We start from the raw sequence: 24174 nt of genomic DNA, 5'->3' as shown, positions 1-24174 counted from the left end.
CCCACACAGAGCCAGTGACACACACAGAGCCAGTGAGACACACCCACACAGAGCCAGTGAGACACACAGAGCCAGTGAGACACACAGAGCCAGTGAGACACACAGAGCCAGTGAGACACACAGAGCCAGTGAGACACACAGAGCCAGTGAGACACACAGAGCCAGTGAGACACACAGAGCCAGTGAGACACCCAGAGCCAGTGAGACACACCCAGAGCCAGTGAGACACACCCAGAGCCAGTGAGACACACCCAGAGCCAGTGAGACACACCCAGAGCCAGTGAGACACACCCAGAGCCAGTGAGACACACACAGAGCCAGTGAGACACACAGAGCCAGTGAGACACACAGAGCCAGTGAGACACACAGAGCCAGTGAGACACACAGAGCCAGTGAGACACACAGAGCCAGTGAGACACAGGGTTAGCCAACTCTGCCTCTGAGTGGTACACTCTGGAACACTTCTCCTCTAGCCTCCTGTTAAACCACCTGACTCTAATTAGCCACTAAATGGGAGTAATTATAGTAGAAGACTCAACAGCCTGAGTCTGAAAGCGGAGGTCTTTATGTGATAGAGTAGACTGGATGGTTAATACTGGACAGTAAGTGGACTATATTACTGTAATGTGTGTTAGGAAACTTTTTTAGTTATCAATGTCAATGTATGAAAGGACATGACTGACTTTGACTCTAGTTTACAGTCTGCGTCCTTCAGGAAGAAATTACATCAATCACTTCTGTAATTTAAGACACTTCCTGTATGACTTTGCACTTTTTATTAAGGTCATGTACAGTATATCAGACAGCTGTGGAATTTTGGATTTGATTTAAATCAGCCCCACACCCTCAAGGATGTTAATAGTTTAGCAGTTGGCTAAAGTCATACGGGACTCTCTCATCCTGAACACTTCACCCAACCTCCCCACCCCCACCCTTCTCATCAGGCTCCATCGGAGTGGAGTTGACCACCAGCAACGTGAGCATGTTCATCACCTCGGACGCCGGCAACACGTGGAGACAGGTGAGGGGGAGGGAGGGAGGGATCCTCACCATCTCAATAACTACATCATCATCCCCAGGATGGTGTTTAATCCACCACCTTGCCACCCGCCGCTGGGATTTAGTGCAGATAATCAAATGAGATCTCAAGACTAATGTTATTCGGTAGCCCCCCTGCCTTTGCCTGTACTACGATGCCCCTGGGTGAGTGTCTGTGCCACCTCTCCTCCACCTCCCTTATATGACGGCCGCGATTTCAATTTAAGGGGCCTCGTGTCTAATTAAAGGACGCAGATGAAAAATAATGAGTAGAGAATTGACACGGCAACGTCACACCACATCTGATGTGTGTAAGGGGGGTGTGTATGTGTGTGCATGCCTATGTGTGTGTACCTTCGTTCATTAGGTTACTCTTTCATCAACATTAAAGTCCACTACTAAAACAAAAATGTCTTGTAATCAATAACGCTAGTCATATAATGAGTTCACACTTCATACCTTTTGCCTTTCAGATCTTTGATGAGGAGTACAGTGTTCTCTACCTGGACCAAGGAGGGGCCCTGGTGGCTATAAGACACACTCCACTCCCCATCCGACACCTATGGTGAATCTCTATTAGAGAAATAGAATTTGGCATTGTTTGCATCAACTCTCTCTCTCTCTCGGAGGAAGACTCAATCCTCACGTTCCCACAAGCCTGATAGTGTAATGAGCATGTCTAAGAACATAGGAAGTTATTAGTGTAATTCCAATCCAGTAGGTGGTGAGATATTCTCCTCCTTTGACGATTGCTATTCAATTTCACCTTTCCCTGTTTGTTACGTGATGTAAGCCTTGCCTTTCAGTGCCTTTAGAAATGCAGTGCTCATATCCTATGTCATGGTGGAATAATTCAAATTCAGTTTTTATCAATTTGATAAGACACTGGAGAAGATGTTTGTTTTCTCCCATAGAGATGCATATTATACTGTAATATTATACACTATAATATGTTCTAATTCGGCCCATCAGTTATGGTATGTGTTATTATTATATTGCTATGGTTTCTACCATAAAGATACAGCAGAAAATACTAAACTCAGCAAAAAAAGAAACGTCATCTCACTGTCAACTGCGTTTATTTTCAGCAAACTTAACATGTGTACATTTTTGTATGAACATAGCAAGATTCAAACACTGAGACTTAAACTGAACAAGTTTCACAGACTTTCTGTGACTGACAGAAATGGGATAATGTGTCTCTGAACAAAGGGGGGCGGTCAAAATCAAAAGTAACAGTCAGTATCTGGTGTGGCCACCAGCTGCATTAAGTACTGCAGTGCATCTCCTCCTCATGGACTGCAACAGATTTGCCAGTTCTTGCTGGGAGATTTTACCCCACTCTTCCACCAAGGCACCTGCAAGTTCCTGGACATTTCTGGGTGGAATGGCCCTAGCCCTCACCCTCCGAACCAACAGGTCCCAGACGTGCTCAATGGGATTGAGATTCGGGCTCTTCGCTGGCCATAGCAGAACACTGACATTCCTGTCTTGCAGGAAGTCACGCACAGAACGAGCAGTATGGCTGGTGGCATTGTCATGCTGGAGGGTCATATCAGGATGAGCCTGCAGGAAGCGTACGACATGAGGGAGGAAGATGTCTTCCCTGTAACGCACATCGTTGAGATTGCCTGTAATGACAACAAGCTCAGTCCGATGATGCTGTGACACACTGCCCCAGACCATGACAGACCCTCCACCTCCAAATCGATCCCGCTCCAGAGTACAGGCCTCGGTGTAACGCTCATTCCTTCGACGATAAACGCAAATCCGACCATCACCCCTGGTGAGACAAAACCGCGACTCATCAGTGAAGAGCACTTTTTGCCAGTCCTGTCTGGTCCAGCGAGGGTAGGGTTGTTGATGGTAGGTGACGTTGTTGCCAGGGATGTCTGGTGAGGACCTGCCTTACAACAGGCCTACAAGTTCTCAGTCCAGCCTCTCTAAGCCTATTGCGGACAGTCTGAGCACTGATGGAGGGATTGTGCGTTCCTGGTGTAACTCGGGCAGTTGTTGTTGCCATCCTGTACCTGTCCCGCAGGTGTGATGTTCGGATGTACCGATCCTGTGCAGGTGTTGTTACACATGGTCTGACACTGTGAGGACGATCAGCTGTCCGTTCTGTCTCCCTGTAGCGCTGTCTTAGGCGTCTCACAGTATGGACATTGCAATTTATTGCCCTGGCCATATCTGCAGTCCTCATGCCTCCTTGCAGCATAGCTAAGGCACATTCATGCAGATGAGCAGGGACCCTGGGCATCTTTCGTTTGTGTTATTCAGAGTCAGTAGAAGCCTCTTTAGTGTCCTAAGTTTTCATAACTGTGATCTTAATTGCCTACCGTCTGTAAGCTGTTAGTGTCTTAATGAACGTTCCACAGGTGCATGCTCATTAATTGTTTATGGTTCATTGAACAAGCGTGGGAAACGGTGTTTAAACGCTTTACAATGAAGATCTGTGAAGTTATTTGGATTTTTTACAAATTATCTTTGAAAGATGGTCCTGAAAAAGGGATTTTTATTTTTTTGCTGAGTTTATAATACTGTTAAATACATTAATGGAGTTCTCATTCTATTGCTATGGTCTCTCCCATAGAGATACAGAAGAAAATACAATAGCTCTCATTCTCTTTCTATGGTTCCTCCCACAGGATGAGTTTCGACGAGGGGAGAGAGTGGAATAAATACAGTTTCACCATGTCGCCCCTGTTTGTGGACGGGTTACTAGGGGAGCCGGGGGAGGAGACTCTCATCATGACGTAAATCAACTTCATTTACCCAATTTTGAATGAGAGGGAGAACGGTAAGGGGAAACTCCGAGCCGAAAAGGATTCAAACGTTGGCCCAGAAGTGTTACTGTATGTTGTCCGAATAGACTACTATACCACTACACCGCACAGTAAAATCAAATCCCATCTGATTGCAGATATACAGTATGTTTGATGTGTTAACATAATGAATTGAGATTGAATGAACCGTGACCGTGTTAGATGTGTTGACGTTGTGTGCGAGGGTGGGAGTTTTGCTCGTATCCAAACCCCTGATAGTAATGACAGCGCTGGCTGCCCATTTTCCCTAACATGAATGGAATAGATCCCTCTCAAGGTTTAGCCTCACATCAAAACCATCTGTCTCGGGATTATGATCACAGAGACATCAGTGGTGTCGGGAGACCGGCGACAGCAGAGCACTCCGTTTTGAAGAACATGAGGAACATCATCAAAAATAAAATAGACTATGGCTAAAGGACCGAATAGGAAAGTAGGGCTCTGAAAGTTCTTTCTGCATTATGTAGCAACATTGACTCAATAGTTTTAAGAAACATGGCATATGAAGTTTTCCGTCTTTTCTACAACTTATTTCCTTCTAGAATGACCCACTTAGCTATACTACATGAGATGATACTGCTCTTATTGTACTTTTTTGGTGTAAAACTTTGACGGCTGCTGCATAAGGTTTCCCGTAGCCCTTACATCAGTGTTTTCTAACACCTGTCATCACCGAAAACTGAGTGACAGACAGACAGTTGACTTTGTAGTCAGCACGGCAACAGAAGGATAGGCCACAGCTGCTGAGACCGGGAGAGGGAAGGACAAAAGTGGGGAGAGAGAGAGTTGAGAGAGAGAGAGAGAGATGAGGAGAGCGACTGAGACAGAGAGAGAGGAAGATGGAAGGAAAAGATAGGATAAGATAGGACTTTCTCCCTGTAGGCCCAGAGTGCACTTCTCTGAACCAGCTGAGACAGACAGGACTGTGGGATATGATACTGTTAGGAGATTGTTGACAGCCTACTACAGCTTTTCATCGAGAAAAAAAATGAAATGTCTACTATTTTTCTCTGTGTATGGACACCTCATTATTTATCATTTGTTCATTTCAGACCATTTTCTTATCAATTAATAATGATTTTACAGTTAGTGACAGTTGTAGACCAGCAGCTCAGTCCGTTAATTAATGGATTGAGTGTGATAAATGTGTTGTTTGATTAGCAGAGAGAGGAGGTCAATTACAGTAAAACTCCCACCCAATTTTGTCTGAGAAGGAATGTTTTCTGCTACGTGTGAATGTTAATTTGTGTGGTGTTATGACCTTGAATTTTGGTTGAAGTTTGTGTTGAATCTGAGGGAAATACACACCCTGTAAGACATATCTCTTTTTGTTAAGTGACTCATTTACATTCCATTAGTTGCCAAATGCAATTTCTCTAAAGCTTTTAGTAATAACTGTCATGTTCATCCAAGTCAAAGAAAATGTTGACTCCACACTTTTACATTCCTCTATCCAACTAAGTATATTTTATTCAGCTCAGAAGTGACTGGTCTTGACTGATGCCTCGGTCTGACAACTGAGGGACTTCCTAATATGGGTGCCGTACCTGACACTCCTTAGTTTGACTAGTGTTTTTCCCTCTGCCACCTTCTGTCACCCTAATCATTATAACCATACTGCTGTGTTTCAGTGTAGTGTACCTATCAGTGTTCACAGCTGCTGTGGCTTTGCTATCTGACAACCAGATACTAGTGTACCTTTTCTGCTGCAGCTGTAAGGTTCCTTGCTGTTTGCAGGATCTTTGGCCACGTCAGTCACCGGTCCGAGTGGCAGCTGGTCAAGATTGACTTCAGGTCCATCTTCAACCGGAGATGTACAGAGGGGGATTACCAGACATGGCACCTACACAACCGGGTAATGGCACCTACATACAGTTGAAGTCGGAAGTTTACATACACCTTAGCCAAACACATTTAAACTCAGTTTTTCCACAATTCCTGACATTTAATCCTAGTAAAAAATCACTGTTTTAGGTCAGGTAGGATCACCACTTTATTTTAAGAATGTGAAATGTCAGAATAATAGTAGAGAGAATGATTTATTTCAACTTTTATTTCCTTCATCACATTCCCAGTGAGTCAGAAGTTTACATACACTCAAATAGTATTTGGTAGCATTGCCTTGAAATTGTTAAACTTGGGTCAAACGTTTTGGGTAGCCTTCCACAAGCTTCCCACAATAAGTTTGTCCTAACCGACTTGCCAAAACTATAGTTTGTTAACAATAAATTTGTGGAGTGAAGTTGAAAAATGAGTTTTAGTGACTCCAACCTAAGTGTATGTTAACGTTGACTTCAACTGTAACTGTAACTCTGTCTGCAGAAAACTGGTTTCAGAGGCCTTCCTCAGCCTGGTCATTTCAGCCATGGATAGCTCCTAACATGTAGAACACTAGAAACCCCCCTCTCAGTGCTTCATGAGCAAAGAACTTCCATTGCAAGAAGTTGTGAGCACTTTATATATTGCACTTACATTATATCTTACACTTTGAAGTGTCACCCAAACTTTTAAGATGGGGATTAAACTTGTAACTTACTCTGACTTCTTCAAAAATATGTCTAACGTTAAGAAATGCACATAGAAATGTGAGTTATAGATCTGTCATTCTCATTGAAAGCAAGTCTTAAGAAGTGGTAGATATGTTCTATGTGCGCTATTTCTATGCCTCCTGTTCATAACTTTTGTTTTTGCGTCTTACTGACAATTTTGTACACCAGCTTCAAACACAGTATTTTTGTTTACGGGAAAATATATTTCACAGCGGTTTAGATGTTACAATGATTCTCTACACTATACTTGTCACATGAACTGAAATTAGGCTAATTCTAATTAACTATTCAAATTTTAGCAACCAGGAAACGGCGGAGCGATTTCTGCCCGACGTGTCTTTAACCTGCGACATAAAATGTTTTGTCATTTAGCATATTCTCTTACCCAGGTAAAGTGCCTTGCTCAAGGGCACATTGGGAGATTTTTCACTTAGTCGTCTTGGGGTTTCGAACCAGCAGCCTCCCGGTTACTGGCTCAATGCTCTTAACCGCTAAGCTACATGCCGCCCCTACTGCTACTATGTGTGCTCTGTGGCCATTCCCACAAACCTTCATCTCTTATTATTTACTTGACAGAGAGGTCTAGATAGACCGAGACCCTTAATCGGATGAAAGACAGTTACGACATGCAGTGTACTGCTTGATCACTCCCCTCCCTCCATCCTCTGCTTTGTGTTGAGCTGTTGAGTGTGCGCTGGACAGCTGCCGGGCGTTTCTCTCCCTCAGGCCCAAAAGCACTTAGGCATACTCCCTTTAATTCTTGCTGATGTATGTATGTCTCTACAACTCTCTTTATAAAACACTGCATACGTTTGAGCCAGAGCGAATGCTCCACCTCAAGCCTAGACAGACCCAGAGCGAAACATAAGGATGAGACAGAGTGCTTCTTTATTCTGACTGAGCTACCATAATTGACTCAGACATCTATATGATTGGGCTGGCCCTAACGATCAAAACATATAGCCATGGAAGTGGAAAACAGTCCAATCCAGTTATAGAGGTAAACATTGAAGAGCAGATTGGGAACTGGCCCAAAGGAAAGGCTATGGTGTGTTTTTTTAAAGCAACAGTCTGTGGCAGGGTAAGGTGTTGAAATGGCAAATTGTGGCTTTAAGACCATTTGGACCCAGTTAGGCCTTTTGTGTTATCATGTTGAGAGAGAGAGAGAGAAAACCAACTCTGCCTCTGAAGGGTACACTCCTCTAGCCTCCTGTTAAACCATCTGACTCTAGGAGAGAGAATGGCAGAACCACTATTTCACCCCTAAAAAAAATATTTAGATTCATCCAGCAAGGCCCTATGTACCAAAACGAAAAATCCTAATGTTTTTCCGAAACTAAGTCAAGCGAGCTGCAACAGCTTGGGTGTAGGATACATGAGAGAGCGAAGTGTTTTAAGTTTAGCATTGCTTACCGCTAGCACACCACACAACATAAGCCTCAGTGGGCAGCGATGCAAAATAAGCCCATGTAAAGGGAAAAGCAACGGCATGCCTTTTCACACACATGATGATACAGGCATGGTTCACCGCACTGCAGTAAATTATTTATGGCGATGGGAAATGGAACAAAAACAACCCTTTTCTGTTTTTTTTTTCAATTCGTAAATATATCCACAGGGCGAACCATGCATCATGGGAGTGAAAAGAATCTACAGGAAGTTGAAGCCCATAGCCAGGTGCGTTATGGGTAAGACGTACTCGGTCACAATGACCTCGGCGCCCTGCGACTGCACAGAGGCTGACTTTGAGTGGTGAGTAGACAGATGGGTCCCGCTTCACATTAATTATCCCTAAATAATGCAGAAGTAGGTACAGTGTAAATACAATGTAAGTAAACTGGCACACAATACACGTAGTAAACATTACACAATTTAACGGTTTACTTGAATGGAATAGTACTGGAATAGATCAAATAACCTGAACTGGCTGATGGTACTTGAGGAGAGACTCCAACACACTACTCGAACACAAACACATCTAGCGTTACAACTTCTACCTAAGCCGCCCTATCAATATACCACTGGCATATGGAGTGGAGGATGAAAAAAAGAAGCCTGGAAGCGAAGGATGAAAAGATAAGGGATCACCGTCATGGTGAAGCTCACTCCAGATTAGAATTGCAGAGGAGACTTAGCTTCTGGATTCTCTTGGAGGCTGCCCCGGCTAAATGGAATGCAGTCAACTGCACCACTCCAAGCTGTGTGTGTCGAAGAATGATGGAAAAAGCACAGAGAGAGAGGAGGGTTGAAAGAATCCAAGTTTGCATGGGGATAGGGAGTAGGATATTGAAGTGTGTGTGTGTCTTTCTCCTTGAATGTCTGCCATTGCTCTTCCCTACAATGTCACCATACGTTTAAGAAACAAACCAACTCCGTCACTGCTTTTGTGGATTTCAGCTTTTGCCAGTGACTCTCTGTTCATCGACGACGCATTCCCAAAGCATATCTGCTACAAACTTCACAATCCATTTCTTTGAATTATCTATCAGTATTATTAATGTTGCTTTTGTTAATTCCCAAATCCGTGGGCCCCTTGAGTGAGGCGGTAAACTTGGAATGAGTTTTAGTAAGAGACGATTAATCATTGAGCTTAATAGCGTTCATTAACTATCACAACACTTCTGCAACTGTGTGCATGTCGGCCTAATTGGCCCAATTTGTTCCGATCGTTTTGAGGACGCGCGTGCTGGCAACGTTGCCTTTTAATGATAGGACAAACAAACCAGAGCTGTGTTTAAAAAAGTTTTGTTTGAGATGTGTTTTCAGGACCCAGTGCAGAGTCCCACCCCAAACCCTCAAAGACAATTCCTCTATGTCACATAAATCAAATGTATCAAAGCAAACGTCATAGAATTTCACTCGACTGTGTTAATGCTATTAATGTAGCATAAACAACTTTGTTTAAAAAGACAATCATATTATTACAGCATTTCTGTAAAATCAATAAGTGCCATTGAAATTCTTAAATTATTTTCACTCCAGGGTCACCAGTATGAGTCAGGAATTGAATCACTTATAGAAGTTTACTGTGTAGCATTTCACTCAACTGTTTATTTTGGTATGATCCAAACATTACAGTGACTATGGCTACGATAGGCGGAGTGACGGCAAGTGCACCCCTGCCTTTTGGTTCCTACCATCGTCGATGTCTAGAAGCTGCACCACAGGGACTACTTTCATCAACAGCACAGGGTAAGCAGATTATTCCCAGGACTCTCATTAGCCTCTTACAGATGTTGGATCTTAATTTGATCACCCTGTTGATGGAGAACTTTCCTGCAATGTAGGAAATGTAACATGTGTAGTGTATTTGAGGTTTAAAAGGGCTTCTGAAGCTACAAATTCTTTTATCAATCCTTACAAAAATGTTCAGTAGCCCTTTCCTGACGTCATATTTTTCATAAAAACAACTACAATCCGGTGTTTCTATGTCAAAAAGTTTTGGTATATTTCAGCCTTCTGTAATGTGTATATAAATAGTAATTTTGGGATGCAAACTCTAAATTGAATACATTTCAACTGTATATCGGACATGGTACAAGTGTCTTATTTTTTTAAGCCCATAACCTTGTGTGTGAGATGTATATTCTTGTTTCGAAGTAGATTTGTTCAAGACTACCAATAATCACACAGTGTGACCCTGATTTAGCCCACTGTAGTAAAAGGTTATTTTCTGTCTCAAATTAAGTTCCTACATCTGTATGTACACTCATTCACTATTTAATTCAAACCGCAAAGGTACGCTTGGAATAAGGATATTTCAAATGAGAGGACATTATTGTAAGAGAATGTGTTCTCAATAGCCAACCCGCCAACCTGCTAAGGTCATTCTTCTCTATGCTCATGTATCCATCAGCAAAGCCTCTAACCGCAGTTGTGACCTATGTACATCCAGCTACAGGAAGGTTGTGTCCAATAACTGCACAGCGGGCGTGATAGCAGAGTACACGGCCAGGAGGCAGCATTGTCCTACCCAGGCCCCCAAAGGCCTGCACCTCGTCACCAGTGAAGGAAAGCTGACAGCTACGCTGGGCACCAATGTCACCTTCCTGGTGTTTCTTGAAGAGGTGAGCAATACAGTAACTGGCTCCCTGTTCATTCAGACCGGGCGCTGACTTTAACTCAGTATGGTAAAATGTATGTCAACTCTCCACGTCTGTAATAGCAACAAAATACTCTCTATTCTCTTACTATGCCATTACATCTTCGTATAAAGTGTTACTAAATAACATGTTAATGGAAGTACCTACAGTAGCTAGTGTAAGAGTAGCGTTCTCTTTCTTCGACCGTTGATGACTGTTACTTCCTGTATAGGGCGACGGAGCCAGGACCAGCATCATGGTGGACTTCGGGGACGGTCACGCTCTGACCTACTCCAACGTGAGCTCCATTGAGAATGGGGTCAAGCACGTCTACAAGGCTGTCGGGATCTACCGTGTGACCGCTACAGGAGAGAACAGCCTGGGGTCGGAGAGCGCGGTGCTGTACCTCCACGTCACATGTGAGTCTGTCTCTCTCACTGTGGGTTCGCCAAGTCATGGTTTTCAACCTTCATACTTCATGTTTGGTCTTCAACCTTTAACATGTGAGTGTAGTTACATACCTTAGCTTAGCTTAGCTTACCTAACTGTACCTTACCTTAAGTCAGTGTAGCCCGTAATCTACAGACATTTGAGTGAGGTAGTTATACAATTCTGACACACAAAATTGTTCCTTTGCAGACAATGTTTCCCAACCCTGGTCCTCGAGTACCCCAACAGTACACATTTGTATTGTAGTCCTGGACAAACACACCTCATTCAGCTCATTGAGGGCTTGATGATTAGTTGACAAGTTGAATCAGGTGTGCTTTTCCAAGGTTACAATAAAAATGTGAACTGTTGGGGGTTATTCGAGGACCAGGGTTGGGAAACAGTGGCATAGAACGTAATATTTGTTATCTGTTTGTGTAATATGCATGTCATGGTCCGACATCAGTGGAGATGAAGGTAGCCTAAATCCATTACAATTCCAGTCAAACCGAAGCCCTTTTCTCTATATAATACCCCTTCAGGGTACCCCCACTCTAACTCTAACATGCAAGTCATTCCCGTCTTCTCTGTGATGATGGGGCTGACCCCCCCTGGTGGTTTTGTGGGTGACAGATGTAACGTAGTTGACTTATTGATCAGGGAGCTGTGGGACCTTGCAATCTGTCCATCTTGATGTGCCAGACGTTACAAATGGGGACCAGCCAGGACTCAGGAGTGCCAGGGATGAAAAATAACACACAGATGGCGACCACAACGTCCCAGAATGGACCAGATCCTCTGAATGCAGCTCACATTTTTTTTGTTATGTGCCTTCAATTCATAAGGGGCCCGTAGACGGATACTCTGAAGTTTTCTGCTTACCTTCATGTAATTAAAGGCCCCAAAACTTTAAGGAGTCAATCGGTTCACTGTAATATGTATTTTTTGTGCCTTCATTTCATATTATAAGGGGCTACAAACTTACTTTGTGGATTCAGTCAGTTCACTGTGATGCATTTTTAGGGCAGATCATTTTGAATGCAACTTTATCCATTTCATTAGAGGCCCCAAAACATTGTGGAGTCAGTCTCAGTGGGTTCACTGTCGTGTATTTTTGTTACTTTGAGTAGGTCAGCTGGAGTATATCCATCTCTCCGCTCCCTTTGTGGCGGTGAAGAGTAAGGAAGTCAACCTCACCGCTGTGCTGTGGCCTAGCCAAGTGGGAACAGTCACCTACATCTGGTGGTTCGGAAATAACACTGAGGTAAGATAAGATACTTCAATACTGCTGGGACTTGTAGTTTTATTGTGTGCTCATCCTTCACGCTGTAAGATAAAGTGACATAAAGAAAGATTTGTATCAGGTTTACAAATTAGAGCAATATTTGTCTGACTTAATTCAGAATTTGTTTTGTTTGGTTGGGCAACGAGTTTAGCTACTAATGCAGCTGCTAGCTATTCTAGTACATGAGGAAATGATCCAGAATTAGCATGTCTGAGCTATTTCAAAAACAAATGGAGATCCAAGTAACGACATAGAGAACTGCTGGTGTCTCATGGAACTCTCCCCGGACAGTTCTATGCAGCACAGCTGCGATCATGGTTCCTTGGGGGGCGATGTGGGTTGTGTTTATGTGTGTGGCTGCCTGCCTGCCTCCCGGCTGACACCTCTGTAGTGTAAATAGTGCCTGTGTGAGATGTTAACAAGGTTGATAAGGGCCTCTCTTGGGAACCCCTGTGCTCTCTCGCTCTTCCCCTCTCTCGCTCTTCCCCTCTCTCGCTCTTCCCCTCTCTCGGTCGCTCTCTGTCTCTCCCGCTCGTTCCCTCTCTCCTCTCTCTCTCCCTCCCCCCTCTCTTCCCCTCTTTCTCTCTCTCCCTGTCTCCTCTCTTTCTCTTTGTAGCCGATAATCACCCTGGAAGGGAGCGTGGCGTGCACGTTCTCCAGGGAAGGCGTCAACACTGTCACCGTGCAGGTGTCCGCTGGGAACGCCATCCTGCAGGACCGGAAAACCATCGCTGTCCACGGTGAGCAGTGAGCTGTTTTTTTAAAATGTTTATATATATTTTTTTTTTTATGGCCAGACAGCCATGTATACTGCTGGAGGTTGGTTTCTAGTTGACTTTGTAGATTTTAATGCACTGGAGGTTGGCTAGTAAGTACGATTTAAAGTAGCTGTTTAGAAGTAGTTAAAAGTAATTGTTTACTCCTCATTCATTTGACACATTCATTATTTCAGACAATAGGACAGAAATAGAAAAGCATCGTCATCAGCTGATCATCATATAGTTGTTTCTCTGTGCAGAATATTTCAGGTCACATCTACTAGCCTTCTCATCTAACCTGGACGACCACAACCCCGACGTGGCCGAATGGAGACTGGACGTCAGCAGAGTCATCAAGAACTCCATGGTCAAAGTGAGTGGTCCTTGTATCTAACTGTATGTTACATGCACACACAGACACACACACACACACATACACGCACACACACTGAGCAGAAATATAAACACAACATGCAACAATTTCAACGATTTTTATGAGTTACAGTTCAATATAAGGACATCAGTCAATTAAAATAAATTAATTAGGCCCAAATCTATGGATTTCACATGACTGGGTAGCGGCACAGCCATGGGTGGGGCTGGGAGGGCATAGGCCCACCCACTTGGGCGCCAGGTCCAGCCAATCACAAATATCTTATCCCCACAAAAGGGTTTTATTACAGACAGGAATACTTCTCAACACCTCCCCCGCCCCCACCTCAAATGATCCCGCAGGTAAAGAAGCCAGATGTGGAGGTCCTGGGCTGGAGTGGTTACAAGTGGTCTACGATTGTAAGGCCAGTTGGACATACTGCCAAATTCTCTAAAACGATGTTGGAGGCAGCTTCTGGTAGAGATATGAAAATGACATTATCTGGCAACAGCTCTGGTGGACTTTCCTGCAGTCAGCATGCCAATTGCACGCTCCCTCAAAACTTGAGACATCTGTGGCATTGTGTTGTGTGACAAAACTACACTTTTAAAGTGATCTTTTATTGTCCCCAGCACAAGATACACCTGTGGAATGATCATGCTGTTTAATTAGCTTCTTGATATGCCACACCTAACAGGGATGTAAACAAATTTGTGCACAACATTTGAGAGAAATAAGCTTTTTGTGTGTATGGAAAATGTCTGGGATTTTTTATTTCAGCTCATGAAACATGTGATCAACACTTTGGAGTTTATATTTTGGTTCAGTGTATTTAGTCTGTTGCCCACTGTACAATACATTCCCTGTGACCTCAGGTCGTGACTGAGATGTTAACTGGCAAGGGGAAATTACTTCAAGTACATTCTAAATTGCTGTTGCACTGCCTTCCCTGTCACATTGAACTATGGAATTTCTGGTCGCCTGTGAGTTCAGGCTCGTATTTGTTGAGGCCATACATGCACAAATAAATCTCACTGAATGTCTGATTGTCATGGTTTGGTGAATTTAGAACCAGCTGAACTGTAGCTTTGAATACTATCACCAGTCAGTGTGAGGGACATGCACTATATGAACAAAAGTATGTGGACTTCTCGGCAAACGTCACATTTCAAAATCGTAGACATTAATATGGAGTTCGTCCCCCTTTGTTGTTATAACAGCCTCCCCTCTCCTGGGAAGGCTTTCCACTAGATGTTGGAACATTGCTGCAGGGACTTGCTTACATTCAGCCACAAGAGCATTAGTGAGGTCTGTGGTGGAAATTCTAACCAAGTGAGAGAGACTTTGTCATTTCTTCAAACAATCATCTTTGATTAATATTGATTAATTATTGCAATAATGAAGCTGGTCGAACACACACTCTTGTGTGTTGGACCGAAAGCTCAACAATACTTAAAAAAACAGAGATCCTACAGTTGAAGTCTGCATACCACTGCTGGCTTGCTTCTGAAGCTAAGCAGGGTTGGTCCTGGTCAGTCCCTGGATGGGAGACCAGATGCTGCTGGAAGTGGTGTTGGAGGGCCAGTAGGAGGCACTCTTTCCTCTGGTCTAAAAAATATCCCAATTCCCCAGGGCAGGGATTGGGGACACTGCCCTGTGTAGGGTGCCGTCTTTCGGATGGGATGTTAAACGGGTGTCCTGACTCTCTGAGGTCATTAAAGATCCCATGGCACTTATCGTAAGAGTAGGGGTGTTAACCCCGGTGTCCTGGCTAAATTCCCAATCTGGCCCTCAAACCATCATGGTCACCTAATAATCCCCAGTTTACAATTGGCTCATTCATCCCCCTCCTCTCCCCTGTAACTATTCCCCAGGTCGTTGCTGCAAATGAGAACGTGTTCTCAGTCAACTTACCTGGTAAAATAATGGTAAAATGAAGAAAAAATAAAGTTTACATACACTTCTGTTGGAGTCTCCACACATTTCTTGTTGACAAACTATAGTTTTGGCAAGTCGGTTAGGACATCTACTTTGTGCATGACAAAAGTCATTTTTACAACATGTTTACAGACAGATAATTTCACTTATAATGAATTCACTATATCACAATTCCAGTGGGTCAGAAGTGTGCCTTTGAAAAGCTTGGAAAATTCCAGAAAATGATGTCATGGCTTTAGAAGCTTCTGATAGGCTAATTGACATAATTTGAGTCAATTGGAGGTGTACCTGCGGATGTATTTCAAGGCCTACCTTCAAACTCAGTGCCTCTTTGCTTGACATCATGGGAAAATCAAAAGAAATCAGCCAACACCTCATAAAAAAATTGTAGACCTCCACATGTCTGGATCATCCTCAGGAGCAATTTCCAAACGCCTGAAGGTACCACGTTCATCTGTACAAAAAATAGTATGCAGGTATTAACACCATGGGACCACACAGCCATCATACCGCTCAGGAAGGAGATGCATTCTGTCTCCTAGAGATGAATGTACTTTGGTGCGAAAAGTGCAAATCAATCCCAAAACAACAGCACAGGACCCTGTGAAGATGCTGGAGGAATCAGGTACAAAAGCACTTATATCCACAGTAAAACGAGTCCTATGTCGACATAACCTGAAAGGCCGCTCAGCAAGGAAGAAGCCACTGCTCCAAAACCACCATAAAAAGGCCAGAATACGGTTTGCAACTGCACCTGGGGACAAAGATCGTACTTTTTGGAAAAATGTCCTTTGGTCTGATGAAACAAAAATAGAACAGTTTGGCCATAATGACCATTGTTATGTTTTGAGGAAAATGGGGGAGGCTTGCAAGCCGAAGAACACCATCCCAACTGTGAAGGACGGGGGTGGCAGCATCATGTTGTGGGGGTGCTTTGCTGCAGGAGGGACAGGTGCCCTTCACAAAATAGATGGCGTCATGACAAATGAAAATTATGTGGACATATTGAAGCAACATCTCAAGACATCAGTCATAAAAGACATATGGGACATATGGTAGCCTAGTGGTTAGAGCGTTGGACTAGTAACCAAAAGGTTGCAAGATCAAATCCCTGAGCTGACAAGGTACAAATCTGTCGTTCTGCCCCTGAACAAGGCATTTAACCCACTGTTCCTAGGCCGTCATTGAAAACACACATTTGTTCTTAACTGACTTGCCTAGTTAAATAAAGGTAAGAAATATATATATATATTTTTAAATAAACATTTCTATGAGACACCAGTCAGGAAGTTAAAACTTGGTTACAAATGGATCTTCCAAATGGACAATTACCCCAAGCATACTTCCAAAGTTCTTTCAAAATGGCTTAAGGATAACAAAGTCAAGGTATTGGAGTGGCCATCACAAAGCCCAGATCTCAATCCCATAGAAATTTGTGGGCAGAACTGAAAAAGCGTGTGCGAGCAAGGAGGCCTACAAACCTGACTCAGTTCACCAGCTCTGTCAGGAGGAATGTGCCAAAATTCACCCAACTTATTGTGGGAAGCTTGTGGCAGGCTACCCGAAACGTTTGACCCAAGTGAAACAATTTAAAGGCAATGCTACCGAATACTAATTGATTGTATGTAAACTTCTGATCCACTGGGAATGTGATGAAAGAAATAAAAGCTGAAATAAATAATTCTCTCTACTATTATTCTGACATTTCACATTCTTAAAGTAAAGTGGTGATCCTAATTGACCTAAGACAGGGAATTTTTACTAGGATTAAATTTCAGAATTTGTGAACAACTGAGTTTAAATGTATTTGGCCGAGGTGTTTGTAAACTTCTGACTTCAACTGTATATATCAAACCTAAAAATGCTTAGTCATGCTGGTTCCACCCCTCCCATGCAGATTGAGGCATCATAAGCCACCTTGGGTCCATCTTGTGGTTATGTGCACCGGGTGTTGTTTACCCCTCCCTAGCGTAGTTTCTCAGAAGAAATGATGATTAGAACAAATAGGGGTTTGTTCTACCCCATCCAGGCTATCTCCATCTCAGGTCACAGTATGTCCTTGGTTATACTCACAGACCAGCTGCAGGGGGCTAGAGGAGAGCCATCCCTTTTTAGAAGCACAGCACTACTAGTTATGAAAATCTCTTGCGATTTGTTCAGCATATCATTGTTAACCTCTCTTGGGTACGTGAGACGTTAGCGTCCCACCTCTTCAACAGCCAGTGAAACTGCTGGGCGCCAAATTCAAATACAGAAACACTTATTAAAAAAAAATCAGAAAACAAAACATATTTTACATAGGTTTAAAGATTAACTTCTTGTGAATCCAACCACGGTGTCAGATTTTTAAAATGCTTTACGGCGAAAGCATACCTTGCGATTACTTGAGAACATAGCCCAGCAGACAAATCATTACAAACAGTAACCAGCCAAGTAGAAGAGTTACACAAGTCAGAAATAGAGATAAAATTAATACCTTACCTTTGATGATGTTCATATGGTTGCACTCAGCAGACATTCATTTACTCAATAAATGTTCCTATTGTTCGATAAAGTCTCTTTATATCCAAAAACCTCAGTTTTGTTTGCGCGTTCTCTTCAGTAATCCACAAGCTCAAACGCAGTCAAAACAGGCAGACAGAAAAAACGAATTGTATCCGTAAAGTTCATAGAAACACGTCAAACAATGTTTATATTCAATCCTCAGGTTGTTTTTAGCCTAAATAATCGATAATATTTCAACCGGACAATAACGTCGTCAATATAAAAGGTAAGCAAGAAAGGCACTCTCTCGGTTGCACGCATGAAAAAGCTCTGTGACACTTTAGGGTCCACTCATTCAGACTGCTCTTACTTCCTCATTTTTCAGAATACAAGCCTGAAACAATTTCAAAGACTGTTGACATCTAGTGGAAGGCATAGGAACTGCAATTTGAGTCTTAAGTCAATGGATACTGTAATGGCATTGAATAGAAAACTAAAAAAAAACTTCCTGAATGGATTTTTCTCAGGTTTTCGCCTGCCAAATCAGTTCTGTTATACTCACAGACACTATTTTAACAGTTTGGGAAACTTTAGAGTGTTTTCTATCCAAGTCTACCAGTTATATGCATATCATATCTTCTGGGCCAGAGAAGCAGGCAGTTTAATTTGGGCATGCTTTTCATACACATTTCTGAATGCTGCCCCCTACCCTAGAGAAGTTAACTATTAATTTTCAAACGAAGCAGGTAAATATGTATTTTTTCTCACAGGTCGAGCACTGATGTTAGGCGATTAGGCCTGGCTCACAGTCGGCAGTCCAATTCAATTGCCAGATGGTGAAGTGTGATTCATCTCTCCAGAGAACGCTTTCCACTGCGTTGGGGCAGTAACCGAGTCCAATGGCAGGGAGCTGTACACCACTCCAGCTGACGCTTGGCATTGCGCATGGTGATCTTAGGCTTGTGTGCGGCTGCTCGACCGTGGATGCCCATTTCATGAAGCTCCTGACGAACAGTTCTTGTGTTGACGTTGCTTCCAGAGGCAGTTTTGAACTCGGTACTGGGCTACCCACTTCAGCACTCGTCGGTCACGTTCTGTGAGCTTGTGTGGCCTACCACTTCTCTGCTGAGCCGTTGTTGCTCCTAGATGTTTCCACGTCACAATAACAGCACTTACAGTTGACCGGGGCAGCTCTAGCAGGGTAGAAATTTGACGAATGAAAGGTGGGATCCTATGACGGTGCCACGTTGAAAGTCACTGAGCTCTACAGAAAGGCCATTCTGCCAATGTTTGTTTATGGGGATTGCATGGCTGTGTGCTCAATTTTATATACCTGTCAGCAGCAAGTGTGCTGAAATAGCCTAATTCACTAATTTGAAGGGCTGTCCACATACTTTTGTATACACCGTGTATTCAAATCCACACAACATATGACCTGCTTGGTAAACATTGTAGTTTCCACAAAATGTATTGAATTGCTCATACTATTCAGTATTTTTGAGAACGGAAATCGTACCATATTTGCTACGAATAGCTCAGGACCTGAGTAGTATGATCATTTCAGATCTAAGTCTCATTGATGTTAGTAATAATGTATCACAGTGAGTATCGCAGCAATGTATCACAGTCACACTAATTACGACCATCCAGACAATTCCTATTTTTCAATGCCACTGCTTTCCTCTGATGATGTGCTTAGTGACATGAAAGCGACCCAGTCTGGTCCAAATGGTTGATGGGGAATTCTTCCTCTTACTCCTCCTCTTTCTGTTCTTCTTCCCTTTCCTCTCCATCTCACTCCTCCTCTTCATCTTCCTCCTCTCCCTCTCCCTCCTCTTCAACTTCCTCCTCTACCTCTCCATCTCCCTCCTCTTCATCTTCCTCCTCTTCATCTTCCTCCTCTCCCTCTCCATCTCCCTCTTCCTCTTCATCTTCCTCCTCTACCTCTCCATCTCCCTCCTCATCTCCCTCTTCTTCTTTTCCTCTTCCTTTCCCAACTCCTCATCCTACCCTTCTCCCTTCTCATCTCTCTCTTCTTTCTCTCCCTCCTCCTCATCTTTCTCTAGGCCACAGGGGTGACCCCGGAGCGGCTCCTTGTCACCGTCCTACCAGGTTTGCCCACGGCAGCAGAGTTTTTCCTCCTGCCAGACAAAGAGTTAACAGAGGGCAAGCCGGAGAAGAACTCCGCTCATTTAGACCAGGTATGATTGATTAAATAACTGGCATTTTGTGTGAGTTGAAACATGGAAATAACATATTATAGGCCTGAGCCTTATTCAAAAGACATGATATAACGGCTTATTCATGTTTGTAACAGTTTAAAAAAGCATTATATCTGTCAGTGTTACCTGTAAGTTAAATATTACCAGAATGGGTATCTGACAACTACATTTCCATAAAAGTAAACCATAAAATTCAATTCATTAAGTTCCTATATTGATTCATGCCAGATGTTTGAGTGGGAGTAGGAGCATACTTTTTACGAGTTAATTTGACAAATACTTACTCTGAATTATCACTGAATGACATTTGGAGCTATTTTTCAGGGGGATATTACTCTGCTTGTTGGATGTTTGGGCTTGACAGCTAAGCGCTTGTTTTCTTGCACCAACATGTTTGCCATCTGTTAATTTCCTTGTTATTCCATTTGGCATAATTTAGAAGTCTCCACTGAACTAAAACATGAGTAGGCTTAGAAATATTCATTTTTGTAACATTCTTCACTAATACATAGCTGTGTTGGTCTGTACTGCTACATGGTCTGGAAACAGAATTGCAACGGACTTATGTTCAAGGCTGAGTTCATATTTTCTCCAGTAGATGTCAATATTGTCCACACACACACACACACACACACACACACACACACACACACACACACACACACACATACACACACACACACTGCAGAATATCATCTAGCCTCATCAATAAGTGTGACAAGCTTTTAAAAGTCGTCACTGCTGACAACTTTACTGTCGAATACCCCGAGTCATCTCTATGTGAGAGGGCGAGGGTTGCAGTCTTTCACAGGAATTAACCCAGACAAAGATAGTGTATCTGCTGATACTGGCCACTGAATCAGCAGCAGGTACATCAAGATGCAGGTACATCAAGATGTACTGAATTAGCTCCTAGGTCCATATAATAGATAATGGATGATCATTAAAAAGATGTGAGTAGAATAGAACCAGGAAGAAATGAATTGTATTTCCCCCCCTCAAATCTGCCTGATAGCCTGGCTATGGCAAGACCCTTCTCACTCAGGCCCCAGCAATACATCTTTATTCAAGGTTTGCATCTTGAACGTGTAATGTGCGGTTGTGCTTATTAGATTGTATAATAGATTTAGTGACCCCCGATACACAGTGAGGAAAAAGTAATTATTCATAGCTATAGTCTAATTTTAAACTTGGTAAGAAATATAAAAGCTGGAAGGACTGGGAGAAACTACTCATATCACAATTAATTTGGTAAATGAGGCAGATCAAATTAATGAAGCCTAGCAAAGAAATAACACGGATTCCACAGGGAAAAGGGAATTTGTTTAGCCAGGGTCTTTCTATGCATGACCTGCATATATATTCTCTGTTTTAGTCTTTGGTCTGAATGCAACGTAGAAAGGATACAACTTTGTTAAATGACATATCTGACATAATGTGCTACAGTTTAGATTTATAATGGTACAAATCATCATTTGTGTGATTGACATCATATGGACGGTATAATTCAGGGGACCATGTCCGGACTAAATTGGAAGCATCATGAAATGAAACACTGTATTCCAGCTGTAGCCTCCAGGTCAGGGTGATACGTCTGATATATGTCCAAACTGCACGTTCTCTGTGCAGAAGGTTACGTGTTGCTCTGTAAACCGGACTAAAAACCAGGTTTTTCATCAAATAGGCCCTACATTATGTATTAAAGTAGTGAGAACCGGCACGGATTCATCCATAGATATTTTCACTTTAAATGGGTTTCTGGGTGGAGGGAGGATGCAGTGAGCCGTGGGGTGTGTAGTATCAGTAAGTATGTGGTGGAAAGATCTACCCCAGCATGGTATGCATGAGAAGAAGCTCATTCTGAAACGAACCAATAATATGACTAGAGTAGTTCTACTGGTTATACTATTTAATAATACTGCTAGATGTCTTCTATTCTGTCTCTTATACTGTATGGTGAAGTGTATTGAGATGATTTATGCAGTTTAGATACAGTTGGATTTGATTTAGTGTTGACCTATAGACTAGGGGTCAAGAGCGTTGGGACAGTAACCGAAAGGTTGCTGGTTTGAATCTCCGCTCCGAATAGGTGAACCATCTGTTAATCAGTCGCATGAGCCGGATACAACAGGTATTCGGCTCATGAAATGCTTACTTACAAGCAGTTAACCAACAATGCATGCAGTTCAAGAAAGAGTTAAGAAAATAGTTACCGAATAAACTAAAGTCAAATATAATAAAAAGTAACACAATAAAATAACAATAATGAGGATAATAACGATACAGTGGGTACCGGTACCGAGTCAATGTGCGGGAGGACAGGTTAGTCTTAGGTCATTTGTACATGTACAGTAGGTAGAGTGACTATGTATAAATAATAAACAGCGAGTAGCAGCAGTGTAAAAACAAATGGGAGGGGATGGGTGTCGATGTAAATTGTCCGGGCGGCCATTTGATTAATTGTTCAGCAGTCTTATGGCTTGGGGGTAGAAGCTGTTAAGGAGACTTTTGGTCCTAGACTTGGCGCTCCGGTAACGCTAGCCATGCAGTAGCAGAGAAAACAGTCTTTGACAATTTTTTGGGTTTTCCTCTGACACCGCCTAGTATATAGGTCCTGGATGGCAGGAAGCTTGGCCCCAGTGATGTACTGGGCTGTACACACTACCCTCTGTAGCGCATTACGGTCAGATGCCTAGCAGTTGTCATACCAGGAGGTGATGCAACTGGTCAGGATGCTCTCGATGGTGCAGCTGTAGAACTTTTTGAGGATCTGGGGACCCATGCCAAATCTTTTCAGTCTCTTGAGGGGGAAAAGTTTTTGTCGTGCCCTCTTCACGTCTGTCTAGGTGTGCTTGGACCATGATAGTTCGTTGGTGATGTGGACACCAAGGAACTTGAAACTCTCGACACGCTCCACTACAGTCCGTCGATGTTAATGGGGGCCTGTTCGGCCTGCCTTTTCCTGTTGTCCACGATCAGCTCCTTTGTCTTGCTCACATTGAGGGAGAGGTTGTTGTCTTGGCAACACACTGCCAGGTGTCTGACCTCCCTATAGGCTGTCTCATTGTTGTCGGTGTCAGGACTACAACGTGTGCCCTTGAGCAACGCAATTAACCCTAATTGCTCCTGTAAGTTGCTCTGGATAAGACGCTAAATGTGAAATGTACTCTCACAGATCTCTGATATAAAAAGTTCCAATACGTTTATTTAGAAATCTCAATACTCTAATTATGTAAATCGATGCACATATACTTTTTTAAAATCATGTTTTTTGTCGTGTTTGTCTCTACCTCTAGCTCACTGAAATCTTACTTAGCGCCCTCAACCAAAACCTGGTCCAGTTCACGCTTCGGCCTGGGGTCCAGGTCACAGTATACGCTGCACATTTGTCAGCAGGTAAGTGTCTGCATCTCTTCGAGTACAAATACCTACATTTTGTTTGTGTTTGCTAGGTGTATTGAGGATAACTGGGTCTTTTTAATGACTATATAGATGGATAGAGATAGTTCTAGATAGAAATAGAGAGCTAGGGCCCGTATTCACAAAGTGTCCAAGAATAGGACTGCAGATCTGGGATCAGTTTAGCCTTTTTTTAGATCATAACAAATAAGATTATATGGAAAGGAAGGACCTGATCCTAGATCAGCACTCCTACACTAAGACTCTTTGTGAATACAGGCCCAGGAGGTCTATTTCCTGCCCAGCGACTAACTAACACCCCCCAACCCTGTTGTCTGATTGGCTCCCATCATGTAGCTACACAGAGACATTCAGAGAGTGAGCATCGTTACAAGTATGTGTGCCTCTTCCTTTTGGGGATGCTGCTACTGTCCTAGGGGCTTATAAGATAAAGAGTAAGAGAAGTCAATAAATACTTACCGTATCAAAAACGTAATCACAATACAATTTCATATATTTTTATTATTTTGTTATATTTTGTATTTTATTAATTAGTAGGTGTCTCTCTTCATGTTGACTTCTTAAACGCATGATTTACTTGTTCTCTATCGAAACTGTTTGGAATTCAATGTATACTGTACTGTGTGACTCTTGTCTCCCACCTCTACAGCGCCCCTAGTGGACACGAGTGAGAACCACAGCGGCTCGGCCATGCTGATGCTGCTGTCGGTTGTGGTTCTGGGTTTGGCGATATTTGTCGTCTACAAATTCAAAAGGTACAGTGCTCATGAT

At 42.9% G+C, this 24174-nt stretch overlaps 1 protein-coding gene across 3 annotated transcripts in view; it reads left to right on the top strand.

The window, feature by feature from the left end:
- Nucleotides 1-24174, top strand: part of LOC129839784 (VPS10 domain-containing receptor SorCS1-like) — a 178275-nt gene that overhangs the window by 144416 nt on the left and 9685 nt on the right. For 2 of the 3 annotated variants that reach the window (XM_055907422.1, XM_055907423.1), the window contains exons 12-25: nt 945-1021; nt 1512-1603; nt 3687-3794; nt 5601-5718; nt 8031-8164; nt 9491-9604; nt 10308-10479; nt 10727-10913; nt 12054-12187; nt 12825-12948; nt 13227-13339; nt 19828-19962; nt 23280-23379; nt 24053-24158. In XM_055907422.1, the coding sequence (XP_055763397.1) occupies nt 945-1021; nt 1512-1603; nt 3687-3794; nt 5601-5718; nt 8031-8164; nt 9491-9604; nt 10308-10479; nt 10727-10913; nt 12054-12187; nt 12825-12948; nt 13227-13339; nt 19828-19962; nt 23280-23379; nt 24053-24158 (1714 nt within the window). Of the gene's footprint in view, nt 1-944; nt 1022-1511; nt 1604-3686; nt 3795-5600; nt 5719-8030; nt 8165-9490; nt 9605-10307; nt 10480-10726; nt 10914-12053; nt 12188-12824; nt 12949-13226; nt 13340-19827; nt 19963-23279; nt 23380-23739; nt 23838-24052; nt 24159-24174 lie in introns of those variants that run through there. The other variant, XM_055907424.1, reaches the window with a different exon arrangement.

The sequence above is a fragment of the Salvelinus fontinalis genome, chromosome 40 (assembly GCF_029448725.1).
Source record: "Salvelinus fontinalis isolate EN_2023a chromosome 40, ASM2944872v1, whole genome shotgun sequence".
Lineage (NCBI taxonomy): Eukaryota > Metazoa > Chordata > Actinopteri > Salmoniformes > Salmonidae > Salvelinus > Salvelinus fontinalis.
This window is presented reverse-complemented; position numbering and strand designations above follow the sequence as displayed.